The sequence below is a fragment of the Peromyscus maniculatus genome, chromosome 19 (assembly GCF_049852395.1).
Source record: "Peromyscus maniculatus bairdii isolate BWxNUB_F1_BW_parent chromosome 19, HU_Pman_BW_mat_3.1, whole genome shotgun sequence".
In the NCBI taxonomy this organism is placed as follows: Eukaryota; Metazoa; Chordata; class Mammalia; order Rodentia; family Cricetidae; genus Peromyscus; species Peromyscus maniculatus.
The window spans coordinates 44668192-44682398 of record NC_134870.1 but is presented as its reverse complement, the minus strand read 5'-3'; the positions used below and the strand labels follow the sequence as shown (position 1 = coordinate 44682398).

Sequence of the window (14207 nt, the reverse complement as noted above, 5' to 3'; positions counted from 1 at the left end):
CCGAGCCTCTCTGTACACCCCCAGCTTCTCTACTGTGCACACCGAGCCTCGCCCCTTCTTATTTTTTCAACTGTGTCTTTCTCAGCTCTGCCTTCCTGCTTCCTTGTGAGTACTGTTTTCCTGAATTTTAATAATTTTGATTGATCTGCTTTTCTTTTTAATTTCAGCACATAAAACATTTTTAAAATGTATCCAGGTAAGCCTGGTGGCATAGAGCTGTAACCTCAGCTCCTCGTGAGGATGAGGCAGGCAGAGGAATGCAAGGCCAGCCTGGGCGAGTTAGTGCCACCGTGCCTCAGTGAGCGGCCCTGTCTCCAGGCTGTGAGGAGGAGGAGAGTGATGGAGCGGCGTGGCTAGCCTCTTCTGTCATCTCTGCACGGGCAGTCACACACAAAATGAGTAAAAAGAACCGGGAATCAACTGGTCAAGTGATTGCTTAGCATGGTCGGGCATCCATGTTTAATGCCTAACACTGGGCAGTTTTGAAATTCCAAAAACCGTTATTTATCTTCATGATAGATAACAAATATGATAAATAAAAAACAGCATTATTTATCTTCATGAAATAGTTCCATGGAGTAGCCTTGCAGGAAGGCACCGCAGTTGTGCAGGTTTTATACGTAATCTTCGGTGAAACTCCTTCTACAGGTTTCCTTATGGTAAGGTAGTCCTCAGCAGTTCTCACACAAGTAACAGTTTTCAGATAGAATTTCAGATACCAGGAGAATGCGTTCCCTTTTTCTTTCTGCTTTACTAAACGTTGCTCGGTTTCCTCCTGACGTGGCTGTGCTAATTGTAAATTTCAGGCAGTTGTACTGGGCTGCAGATGTGGCTTGGGGAGAGCGCTGGCCTAGTGTGTATGTGTACGGCAAGCTCCAGCCCAGTACACAGACACCAGCAACAGCAGCACACGATGACTTCTCTTCACACTGTTGCCAGTACACAGCTACTGTTAGACGGCTGCGAATGTTCAGTTTGATAACGTTGAAATAGTGTTATTTGTGTCTTCAGTTTTACTCTCCTCCTCACTAGTGACTTATTAGCGTCCTTTTGATGTTTGTTGGCCACAGCCCTCATCAGTGGAAACCTGATTGTCGTTTGTTTGATAGAAATGTACCAGGTGATGTAGATTTTGGAGTCATTGGACAAGAAGTCTGAACTGCTGCAGTTGCTGTGCTCTAGAACAGGTGACACAGGGGAGAGGTCAGAGGGATGGAGAGCAGAGTGTAAACGTGACAGAAACGGGGTATGGTCACTAGAAGATAGGGCGGTAAGCATTATTCCGGCTGAAATAGGGAGAATAAATAGTGAATACAGCAAGAAAGAGCATCAAGTATAGGTTAAGGGCTGGGGAGATGTCTTCACGTGTAAGCATAGCTATCTGTATGTACGTGCGTGTGTGTGTGTGTGTGTGTGTGTGTGTGTATGTGTGTGTGTGTACTATATATATATATGTATATATAAAATCTCAAAAACCAAGGAGCTCTTTAAATGCCAGACAGATGAATGCATAGGGAGCCATACCTATAAGCATCATAAGAAAACTGCCCCAAAGCAAAACAGCTTACTGAAGGCTGTCCTAGGGGGTGGGTAGGTAGGAGCACACTTCCACTGAGCAAGGATAAGTGCAGCAGGTGACCTTTTTGTGTGTTTTTTGTTTTTAGAAACAGGGTTTCGTCGCTGTGTAATGGGCCTGGAATTCCTAGAACTTGCTCTATAGACCAGGCTGGCCTCGAACTCACAGAGATTGTAGTTTAGAAAGTGCCCTGCTCACAGGGATACTGAGCTGGAAACAACAAAATTCAGTAACATGGGACATTTCTTAAGTAGTTTACTTCCAATAACCCATTGTAAATTCAAGACCATGGTAAGAAAAAAAAAGTATTTGAACCCCAAATAATTAAAATGCAATATAATAAAGTGCAGTCTATCAGAGCAGGAAATTTGAGGAGGAGGATGTGCTTAGAGAGAAATTTAACCATAGCTGCATTACAGAATAAGAGTCTGTCTTCTGGACAAGCTGAGGAGATAGCTCATTCAGGAAAGTCCCCTCCTGCATGAGGCCCTGCATTTGAACACCATCCCCCATATGGAAAACCTGGCGTGGTAGCCTGTGCTTCTAATCCCAGCACTGGGGAGGGAGGCAGAGACCAACCAGACAGACCTGCCTATCAGTGAGCCCCAGGTTTACTCTCACACACAAAGACAAACGTTGTTTCTTTGAGAGGAAGTCTTTAGAAAAGACAGGCTCCCTGTCGACAGCAGTGTTAGAAGGGAGAAAGGACTCCAGGTCCGAGCAGCATATGAAGAGATTAGGATGCTGTGAATAAGTGCAAGTGAGTATGATGAACAACCTACAAAAGTGACTCAAGAATTAAAGTAATCGTACGGCCGGGCGGCGGTGAGGCATGCCTTTAATCCCAGTGCGTAGGAGGGAGAGGCAGGCAGATCTCCGTGAGTTCGAGGCCAGCCTGGGCTACAGAGTGAGATCCAGGACAGGCACCAAACAACGTGGAGAAACCCTGTCTTGAAAGAAAACGGAAAAAACAAAAACAAAAACAAAAAAAACCTTGCCTCAAACATTTGAATGTAAGTGAACAGTGTAAGAATAACTATAACTCCACAAACTATTTTTAAAAAAATCTTTTATAAGAGACTACACCATAATAACCATGATCCTAAATCTTAAAGTTAATGTATATGGGTTTGAAAATTACAAATGAAAAACTAGCCAGTTAGTCTGAAATAGGTACAAGACCTGGAAGGGTCACACCCCGGGTTACTCAGCAAACAAAGAGGTTATTTACTACTTAAAAATAATACAGAGGGGGCTGGAGAGATGGCTCAGAGGTTAAGAGCACTGACTGCTCTTCCAGAGGTCCTGAGTTCAATTCCCAGCAACCACATGGTGGCTCACAACCATCTGTAATGAGATCTGGTGCCCTCTTCTGGCCTGCAGACATACATGCTGTATACATAATAAATAAAATCAATCTTAAAAAAGAAAAAAAAAAACAATACAGAAGGGCAGAGCATGGTGGCACATGCCTTTAATCCTGGCACTCCTAAGGCAGAGGCAGGCCGATCTCTCTCTGTCTGTTCAAGACCAGCCAGGTCTACATGGGGAGTTCCAGGACAGCCAGGACTATGTCAAGAGACCCTGTCTTTAAAAATAAAAAACAATGCAGGAGGTAAAGTCATAAGATCATGAGTAGCTGTAGAAAGAATCCACAGGCATTCACAATGATATGAAGTAAACCTAGAACAAAGGGACATTTCTTCATTTAATAATAAATGTTCACATTGAACCTACAAAAAGCTTTCTTAAAAATTTGAATTCCCCCCCCCCAGAACTCCATTTTCTACTGACAGTATGTTAGAAGTGTTCCAGTGTCATAAGAGAGCTGGAGGTGTGTGTGTGTGGGGGGGGGGTAATGCTGGAGAGATGTCTCAGTGGTTAAGAGTACTTGGCTGCTCTTCCAGAGGTTCCGAGTTCAATTCCCAGCACCCACATGCCGGCTCCCAGCCATCTAGAATGAGCTCAGATTCCTCCTTCTGGTGTGCATGGAGACAGAGCACTCATACATATAAAATACATGAATAAAAGAAAGAGAGCTGGGGTATAGAGGGATGGTGCGTGCCTTCCCTAGTGTGTACTGAGGAGAGAGGAAGGAGAGATGTACTAACTGGAAAGCGAAAATAAGATGGCTGGTATTCATGGGGGACATTGATGTACAAATGCCCTCGATGGACAGGCTCATCACGTGGAAACACTGTAGGTCGGTGGGTTGTGCACCTCACCTGCTAGCCTGGCAGCTCTGCAGCAGTGGAGTGTTGATCACTTACCCTCTGATCCCGAGACTGAGGCCAGCAGCCGTCCCCAAGTCCTGACTGTGTCTCCTGTAGCCTTGTAAAGTCAAGGACTACTTCAGAAGTCACTCATGCTTAGGGTCTCTGAACATACTTTTTGGTTTTCTAACAGAAGTAGCCAAGTTTACCAAGGGTTCTGGGGCTGTCTATGAAAGAACAGTTTCTCTACCAGAGAACATTAGTCAGTGGAAGAAGTATAAAACCTCTGGCTTCAGAAGCATTTATAGTCAAATAGGAGTGCAGTTTAAAAGTTATTATCCTTAGCATACAGAGAACTAGAGAGAACCAGAATCACCAAACAGAAGTAAAAACACCCAGGCTTAGTTGTAAACCACCGTCACGGCTGTCAGTGATGTGAAGACACACAGGGAGAGGAAAGTTGATCTTAGCTTCCCTGTAACCATAAATCCAGCAGGCTTTTGTTCTTGATTTTTCTTTCTAGAAATAGATATTTGTGTGAAAATTTGGAAGCAGGAAGAGCTAAATTTTGAAGACCACCAAAGGTAGATTCCTTAGCCTGATGGATGCTAAGATGAATTTTTGTCAGACCCTGTAGTCAAGCAGTGTAGTGTTAGTGTACAGAGAGGAAGCAGGTCAGTTCAGCGCATCCACCAACACTGTCCTTAGAAGGAAGTCTCGATCTCACACTGTCGCCAACACCAGTTGTATACATTCTGATCTAAATGACGCTTCCAGAAGGTACAAGAATAGCTCCAGGATGGGGAGATGGCTCAGTGGGTAGGAGCACGTGCTGCTGTTCCAGAAGACCAAGTTTGGTTCCTAGCACCCATATCAGGTGCCGCACAATAGCCTGTAATTCCAGCTTCAGGAGATCCAACTCCTTGGCCTGGCCTCCTTGGACACCTGTATTCATGTGTATGTTTCTCTCTCCCTCTCCCTCCCTCCCTCTCGCCTTCTCTCCCTCTCCCCCCCCCCCCTCTCACACACACACATACACACTCTCACTTAGTCATTCACACACATGCATGCATAAATAAATAAATGTAAAAATATCTTCAAGACTGATACAAGTTAAAAAAGACAGGGCCTGCTAGAAAGGAGTTGATGGAACCATGTGGGCTATGTTGAGATGAAGGACTTCAGTTCATCCCAAAACCCTGTTGAAGGTGAAAAGGCAAAGTAGAGTCATGGGAAATCTTTGAAATGTAACACCAATAAGATAAACAGCTATAGAGAGAAAAACCCCAGAGGTTTTAGTAAGAACTTTATAGATAAGTACAGCCAAATGCCATTAAAATGTGTTGAAACTTTTGCAAAATAAAATCAGGACAAACCACTATGTGATCTCTCAGAACTGTTAAAAAGAAGAGGAAAAAAAAAAATCACTAAATGTTGGCCAAAAATCCAGGACCCGGGACTCACAGTGGCTCTTCAGTAATGGACTACCTTGCCCACAGTCAGGCGATATTTCCTAATCCTGCAATTGTTGTGCTTTCTGACCCAGGTATAGGGCCAGGTGAAATGCATCGTCATCTTAACATTGGCATTATTTATAGTATAAGATTGGAAGCGGCCCAAATGTCCCTCAGCAGTGCATGAACTGAGTGATGAACTGCACAGGGCAGTACAAGTGACTCTCGAGTCGGTGTTAAGTGCAAGAAGCCCAAGACGGAGCAATCTGGACTTGATAGTTCTACGTAGAACACAGAACAGTCAGCACGCGCTTGTGCTGTGAGAGTCAGGGTAGTGATTACCTTTGGAAAGTGTTAGTGTGATCCACAGTGTAACAACGTAGCAAAATATCCCTTGCATTTAGCCAATTTTCCATTTGCTGTAATCAGAAGATAATTTAGTTAGGAAAACAATGAACTGGGTGTGGCAGCACACACCTTTAATCCCAGGGCTGGAAGGCAGAGGCAGGCAGATCTCTGAGTTCCAGGCCAGCCAGGGGTACATAGTGGTATCCTAACACACACAGTGAGGACACCACCTGTTGACCCTGCTGTCTCCTTGAACTTCTGCCCTAAGGAAAGAGTAGACAAGTCTATAGAGAATACATCTCATTTTTGTTTTAAAAAAGAAGAATATATGCTTAGATTTTCATATGAGCTTGGAGAAAAGAAAACTGTTAACTAAACTGGTTGGGCTAGAGACAGTTGCTAAAGTTTTGTAGACACACCAGTGCATCGACACGGCTCCTAGATGCTCACAGATGCGGGTCCTTCTGCAATCCATTACGCTGACAAGCAGCTGTTCTTGCCTCACAGTCTTACACTGTTTGGCAAACCCCATCCTCGTTGGCCATGAGTTATGACGTCAAAAAGAGAGGGATGAAAAGATCTTCAGGAGGAAAGTGGGGCATTCTAAATAGCATGTGGCCCAGAATTGGCAGCCTATCGTTCTGTCCCAAGTAGCGTACTATAGTCATAAGTCCAAGTCATAGAAATGGGTGCATTCTGGTGATAAACATGTCAACTTTTGTTTCTTTGAAGAGGGAGCAAGAAAGTCAAATGGCCCGCCTTAAAAAACAGCAAGAGGAGTTGGAGCAGATGCGGCTGCGTTACCTGGCTGCCGAGGAGAAGGAGACAGTGAAAACTGAACAACAGGAACTGCTGGACATACGGAACGAACTGAACAGGTACCGTCATCACAAGATGAGTCTTTTCCCGCTAATACGGTCTGATGCGACAGCCTTTCAGTTTGGTCTTCCCTGAACTAAGGAGGGTACTGTGTCAGATCGATCTAAGAGAAGGTAAATCAAATACATGCACATGTTTGTGTGGATATGCTATAAGGCATGTTCAAAGAGTAAGATTCATTTTTGTATTATCTACAAATTTGATAGACAAAAAAAAAATTCTCAGTTACCAAAACAGTGTTTAACACATAGCATAGCACTTTTTAAATTGTTTTAAAGGTTTGTTTTTATTACATTTATTTATTGTGTGTGTATGTGTGTGTGTGTGCATGTTTCTGCCACATATGTGTGGGTGCCTGTGGAAGCCAGAAATGGATGTTGGTTTCCCTGGAGCGGGCGGAAGCTGGGTGCTGGGAACTGAACCCAGGTCCTCCGGAAGAGCAGCAAGTGCGCTTAACCAATGAGCCGTCTCTCCAGCTACTTTCAGATGTTTTTTTGTATGACAGCACATTTTGGAAGGTATGGATCATGTTATTTCATAAATGGACAGCAACATCCAAGCACAAGTTGCCAAATTATGTTTGTTGAAGAAAATAATAGTGCATATTTAGCCCTTAAGCATGGCCTAGAGATGACTTTTACAGTTGACATTATTCAGTGAACTTCTAAGTTCTCTTAACTTAGTCTGATTGAGCTCTGGGCCCACATTATGTTGTTAACTGTGTATTTTCATACATGGAGCTACCATAGACTATTAGGTAGATACAGATGTGCATACCTTGCTCTCCTGGAAGCCACCTGTTGAATCCCAAACCTTCAATATGATAGTATTTGGAGATGGAGCCTTTAGCAGACACTTAGGTGTAGATAAGGTGATGAACGCGGAGACCTCCCAGGGGATTAGTGCTCAGCTGAGAGACACCAGGGAACAGGCTCACTTTCTTCCCCTTCTTGTGTGAGGATAGACAGAGCAAAAAGGTGGACTGTGCTGGAACCCTGATCTTGGACATGCTAGAAGCATAAATAAATCAGTTTTTGAGCCACGCAGTCTGTCCTATTTTGTTCTGGCAGCCCAAGTATACTAAGTGTGCTATGCACTTAACAGAGATGTGCTTGTCCTTTGAATACATGAAGTCAGAGATGTTTGCCTTCCAAGATCCCCATCTTAAAAACACAGTAGACACTCAAATGGCACGGCCTTAGACACTTCATCTACTGTTTCCCTGTGTTTGCATCCATATGATGGGCTTACGAATGAGACACAGCGAGAGATTAATCATAACCAATAAGACTGAACAACTATAACACTATACTGTAGGAAAAGGTATGTGGACATTGGGCGTCTGTCAGAATACCTTGTGTTCACCCTTCTAATGATGTGGTAGCTGATAGACGGTGGGGATACCATGACCAGTTATTTGAACACGTGCCCTCCAATGCCATGCTAGTCCATCAGACAGCTGAGCAGATACAGCTGAACAGAAGGATGATTGATGACCTGGGCAGATCTGCTGGATAGCCTGCGATTCCAGCATACTACTCAGAGGGCCATGCACTCTGAAACTTAGGGATTACTGATTGGGGGCATTTCCATCCAGGGCTTTGGGTCATAGTACACTGTGGGTTAGTTGAAAGCACAGAAAGGAGAGCCATGCCCAGGGCAGGCTGTGGCTGCTGTGCTCATGGATGCTGCTTAGTGATTCCTCATGAACTGCTGGACACCAGGGTTGAGGTGAAAACAGCGCCACAGGTAAGCCCGGGGCCACCGAAGTCACAGATAGTCTCTAGAAACTAGTTGAGCTCAGGGTCCTTGATATGAGCTGTGTGGCTTTCCAGAGGTGTTGAAGTCCTTCTCGTTAATCTCGTCCTCATCATCTCTGACCCCATTTCCAACCTTACTCAGTGAGTTCCTTTGAAATTTTTGAGAAGGTAAGCTAGGCATATAAACCATTTTTAAAAATCCCTGCTACAGGAGGGCTCAGTCAGAGCTGTTGTGTTACTAATACGAATAACTAAGTTTGAAATGTCTTATAGGTTAACTCTAAGTTCCCTTTATCAGGGTTAACAGTTATCCTGGAACAGTCACACAGAGAAACAAGCTGTCCAGTGTTCAGTGCTGTCCCTGGAAGCACAGGCTCGGCACAGCTACAATGGCAGGAAAAACAAACTTAGTCTTGAGGATCTTTGGCCGAGTTTTCAACAAACATTTGGTGTCTGCAACACTGTAGACTTGGTAACCAGGAACCACTGAGTTAGAACACTGTAGACTTGGTAACCAGGAACCACTGACTTAGAACACTGTAGACTTGGTAACCAGGAACCACTGACTTAGAACACTGTAGACTTGGTAACCAGGAACCACTGACTTAGAACACTGTAGACTTGGTAACCAGGAACCACTGACTTAGAACACTGTAGACTTGGTAACCAGGAACCACTGAGTTAGAACATGGTCCTTTTCCTCTGGAACATTGCTGTCCCGTGTAGCACTGAAACCAAGGGTGTGCTGTGTATTCAAGTCTCTTTTGGCTACTTAAAAGGAGACCGAAGGTGCCTGTGAATCCTAATGAGTCTTACTGACACTCTTCAATCCATCGTGACTCGGAACTGAAACATTAGAGACAAATGCAGTGTCCTCTGTGTAAGTAGAAGACAGACGGTGTGTGATAGGAAAGACGTGCAAAACCGTTCACACAGAGAAGCCATGGCCACTCTTACAGTGTGACTCCGCTGCCAAAGAGTCGGTGCAGCTCAGCACAGTCACAGGCACCGTGTTCTCATTCACTGCAGAAAATGTCACTGGGGTTCTTACCAGGGTGTTTCTTCCTTTAAGAGAAATCAGAAGCCAGGCAGTGGTGGCGCACACCTTTAATCTCAGCTCTCGGGAGGCAGAGGCAGGCGGATCTCTGTGAGTTTGAGGCCAGCCTGGGCTACAGAGCAAGATCCAGGATAGGCACCAAAACGGAGAAACCCTGCCTCGGAAAAAAAAAAAAAAAAAAAAAAAAAGAGAGAGAGAGGGAGAGGGAGAGGGAGGGAGGGAGGGAGGGGAGAAGAGAGATCAGATACCTAGATATCTTCAGTGCAGTGGGACCATGCCAGCAAGATGCACTATATCATGGCATTAAATGGGTAGGGGAGAGCCCTTGGGAGAAGGGATAACTAGCTGTCTGAAAATATCTGGAGGACTGCCATATTAGAAGGAAATAGGCTTCTCCTCTTGGACAAACGAAAAGCATTAAGAGGATTAAGAGGTATGCTGAGCTCACATGATGAGGAACTTTTTAACAGCAGCCCTGTAGGTTCCAAGGCAGGAAGCAAGTGAGTGGGACAGAGATAGCATTTGTCAGGCATGTTATCAAAGTTTACTGTTGGGATTCTAAGGGCTTCCTTAGCTAGCAAGTTTAAATATTCTGTTGTGATCATGACAATTTCAGTAAGTACTTGATAGGGGTAATTGCTTATATAAAAATTACATTTTCCCTTATATAACCAGGTAATTTTAAAGGGGACATGATTAGACCTGTTGGTCTATAGCTTAGCACCATGGATCGTGAGTTTGCCTAGAAGGCCCCTTCCTCCTACGTGGCTATAATAATTAGCACAGAGGAGAGGATGGCTCAGGACATAAACAGTGTTTGCCATGCAAGCATGAGGCCCTGAGTTTGAATCCCAAGAACACAAGAAAAGGATGCACAGCAGTGCACATCACTAATCCCAGTGCTCCTGCAGGGAAATGGGAGGAGGAGACAAGATTTCCCAGAAGCCTCCTAGGTTAGCTACCCTGGCATAGCACAGAATAACAACAAAGAGGTTCTGTCTCAAAGTGGAAGGGAGGACCAATACCTGAGGTTGGCCTCTGTCCTCTGCCCATGTACTGTGACATGCATGAATGTGTGTCCCGTCCCGTCCCCCCCCCCCCCCCCCCGTGTGTGTGTGTGTGTGTGTGTGTGTGTGTGTGTGTGTGTGTGTGTGTGTGTGTGTTACATACACATACATGAATTAGGGTAAAGGAAACAACTAATCAGGTTCTTTCTCGTCTGCATGCATTGTTCAAATTCAGTGGGAAATTAGAAATGTTGCTACAGTTCATTGGCACAGCATCCTCAGTATTGACATTCTTCTGAGAACAGATGGAGGGAGGCACTTGGCACCCTCCTTAAGCTGTGTACTTTAGTGTCCATTTCTTGTAAAAGGAATTACAGTTTTGTGTTTCGGAACCATCTGAACAGATGAAACTCTTTACTGCCGGTCACATGCACTGTCGGGGCCAGGCCTCCTGATTCTGCTGCTTCCTCTCTCCCTGATCTGTGCAAAATTAGACGCAGAATGATAACCAGCTCTTAAGGAACTGAAGTTAATCCTAAAATGGTCCATCACAAGGGTTCCTATGCTTACTGCTGGGAACACCATTATCACTCCCTGTCCATCTTCAAGGCAGTATTCCATCTGAAATGAATACCCAAACAGCATCTGCTCCTACCTCCCTCTCCAGATGAGGACATCAGAACTGTGACCAGGAAATACACAGACCAGATCTTTGCACACCATGCCCTCTGGCCCAGGCTTCCGTGTTCACAGAGTTGTACTTGTATAAGTAATCAGAGACACCGGCTCTTTCACAGGCTGCCCTTTCCTTCTTGACTCACTGCATGTGCCCCAAGAAAATTCTGTGTTGAAATAGCAAAGATTGATTTACAACTAAAGATAGACAATAAAGGATGATTAGAAATGCTTTAGAAGACGAGACTCGCAAAAATAGTTGTGATAAAAGTGAAAAAAATAAAGCCCTGCGTATAGAGTATCACTAAAAAAGCTTAGGGCTGGAGAGATGGCTGGGGGCGGGGGGGGGGGGGGGGGGGGGTGTCGTGTGTACTGCTCTTTCAGAGGACCTGCGTTTGGTTCCCACGACTACCTGTAATTCCAGCTCCAGGCTGTCTGACACCTGATGGCAACTGAATTCATGTGTACTTAAACACAAATGTTACATATAATTAAAAATAAATATTTTTTTAATTAAGTAGATAGATCCATCTTAATTGAAAACAAAATATTTGTTTTTATGTTCTGGATAAAATTGAAGATTATTATCATTTTCTTCTTTATACAGGTGTATAATTTCTGTGGTGCCTACATTTGGGTTTTGTTTTAAGTGGCAGGTACTGGGGGCTGTGGTGGTACACACCTTTAATCCCAGCACTAGGGAAGCAGAAGCAGGATCTCTGTGAGTTCGAGGCCAGCCTGGTCTACAGAGAGAGTCCCAGGACAGTCATGGTTGCATGAGAAACCCTGCTTTTTTTTTTTTTTTTTGGAGTGGGGGGATTAAGTGTCAGGACCTGAACCAAGGGACTCGAAGAGGCAGACGAGTGCTGTCTCGCTGACAGTGAGCTCTGTCCCAGTCCCTTGCTTTTGTGTTGGAAACCGTCTCGCTGTACAACCCAGGCTGGCCTGGAATTTGTGGTCTTCCTGCCTCGCCCTCCGGTGCTGGACTTAGGGCATGTTGTACTGTACCTTGCTGTTTTCATGCATTCTGTAAGTACAAACACAACTTGTGTTTTTATAAATGTCTATATACAAATGTCTTTATAAATGTACTTCTGACTAGTCGGGTGGTAATTATTAGTTCCTGTTTTCTTCCTAAAACACTAGTCAAACTTGTGACTTACCTTGTCTTTAAATAGTGCTGTTAGGAAAACTAAAATCGTTTTTGTCTGCTACAGTGGCGTTTGTTCTCGACTTCTCAGGTTAAGGCAGCAAGAACAGAAGCAGTACCAGGACTGCAGAGAGATAGCAGCGGGACGGCTGGGCAGCCCGCGGGCCTCTGCGCTGGATGAAGGCCTGGACGACTATCTGACCCGGCTGATAGAGGAGAGGGACACTCTGATGAGAACCGGCGTCTACAACCACGAAGACCGAATAATAAGTGAGCTGGACCGGCAGATCAGAGAGGTTTTGGCAAAAAACATTGCCAGTAATTAATAACATTTGGGAGATCTCTGCAGGTACTCTAGATCTGGATTTTAACTTTTTTGTAAAATCCTCAAAAGCAAGAGAAATGACTATTTTGGAATGCTCTTTTTAATTTTTTATAAGCTGAATTTTGTATGTTACTGTATATAGTATTTATTTGATTTTACCTATGCCACCTCCCTATGCTGGTTTCATTTGTAATTGTATTTTATATGCTCATTTAAAATGACTTTTCAGTGTTCTTCGGCTTAAAATCTGCCGTCTGACTATAAAAGCAGCTTTTCACACCGTGTTCCGGGGGCACTGGCTGCGGTCATTTCCAGCTACATCATTCCTCCTGTTGAGCCGCAGAGTACACGTGCACTTTAAAGATGCTGCCTGACCTTTGACCGTGGATGTCTTCTGTTGAAGCCAGTTCTGAATGCAGCCATTTTTAAAAATCACTTCATAGCACCAGTCTCTTTCCCTTAACCTGTGGTATTTGCAGTCTCAGGCAGAGAAGCTGTGTGGTATATTTGGTGACAAGTTAATCATTTGTTTAAGTACAGTTCACGCAGATGTAGAACAATTGAATACCAAACTTCATCCTGCTCCACTCTAAGAATATAGGATAAGAACTTGATCCAGTCTTCTCCAAGGGCCTCCTGCTCAAGACCGTGTGAGGTCTGGTGGTGGTGGTAATTATCAGTTGCCTTTACTTCTCGGTGATAGCAGTAGTAAGCTCTTACTGCTTCAGAAATAGAATATGGAAACACACCTAAGGCATTAGCTGAACAAAACAAACAAAACTGAACTATTTTTTCACTCGCTCTACATTCAGTCTTTTTTCAAAGGCACCTGAGGGTAAGTGTGTGCAGTGCCATGTCCTGTGAACATCCAGAGTTCCTCTAGATCGTGTTCTCCAGAGCCAGCTCTCTCCTCATGGCGGCACTTAGCACCGTCTCCAGTGACACTGAGCAGGTTCATCAGCAAACTCCCGGTTCAGGTCGGGTCTTAAAATACATAAAGTTTAAAAATTCTGATTCCCAAATATAACGAATGTAAGTGTATACTTTAGGGCGTATGTACTAATTACCAGTAACTTCAACAAAGGCAGAGTAGGTTATATGGTAATTAATTGTTCATTAAGTATATTTCTTGTTTGTGAAATTGAACCCCTATAGGCATCATATGCTTCTTTTCTTTAATTAACGAAGTCTTAGTCTTCTAAGAGTAACTCAGTAAATAACAGAGGGTTACTGGATGCGAGGGTGATGAGAAAGATAATCATAGCAGGGATTTGAAATATGAATTATGGTTACATGTTCCTGATTTTTTTGGTGACACATGAATGGAGCAAAAGTGTTTTTGTTTTGGAAGGTCCCGGCCCAACGCTGGTTCCTCCACCAGCATCCTGTGAAGCCTGGAGCTTTCCAAACACTAGAGGGGGCCTTAGGGTAAACAGAAAGGACTTTGTAAAGTGTATGTGTTCTTTGCCTTCCAGAAAGCCATCTCCGAGCTACTGTAATTTGACAAATAAAATCCTAACTGTGTGCATCCTTGAGGTCTGCGGTCTCTCTTTGTTTCTGAGCAGAGTGTAGGTGCTGGCCTCTTCCTGTGTTTTTGTTTGTTCCAGGTGCTTCCGCTGCACATTTGACGTGTCTTAAAGTGGGAAGAAGCTGAAATGTTAGCTTGTCAGTCCGTCAGCAACAGCCAACACATTTGTAAGTGGGGCCTCACATTGACACCCATCATTTGCTCAAGTCGTGGTCAGGGCGTGGGTGCCCCCGCA

General features: G+C 44.2%; 1 protein-coding gene across 3 annotated transcripts in view; it reads left to right on the top strand.

Annotated features, from left to right (window-relative positions):
* Nucleotides 1-13972, top strand: part of Cep120 (centrosomal protein 120) — a 68712-nt gene extending 54740 nt beyond the window's left edge. For all 3 annotated transcript variants that reach the window (XM_006987489.4, XM_042264414.2, XM_076555252.1), the window contains 2 exons: nucleotides 6324-6469; nucleotides 12211-13972. In XM_006987489.4, coding sequence (XP_006987551.1) covers nucleotides 6324-6469; nucleotides 12211-12445 — 381 coding nt within the window. In that variant the 3' untranslated portion in view covers nucleotides 12446-13972. The remainder of the gene's footprint in view (nucleotides 1-6323; nucleotides 6470-12210) is intronic.
* Nucleotides 13973-14207: the final 235 nt, after the last annotated feature.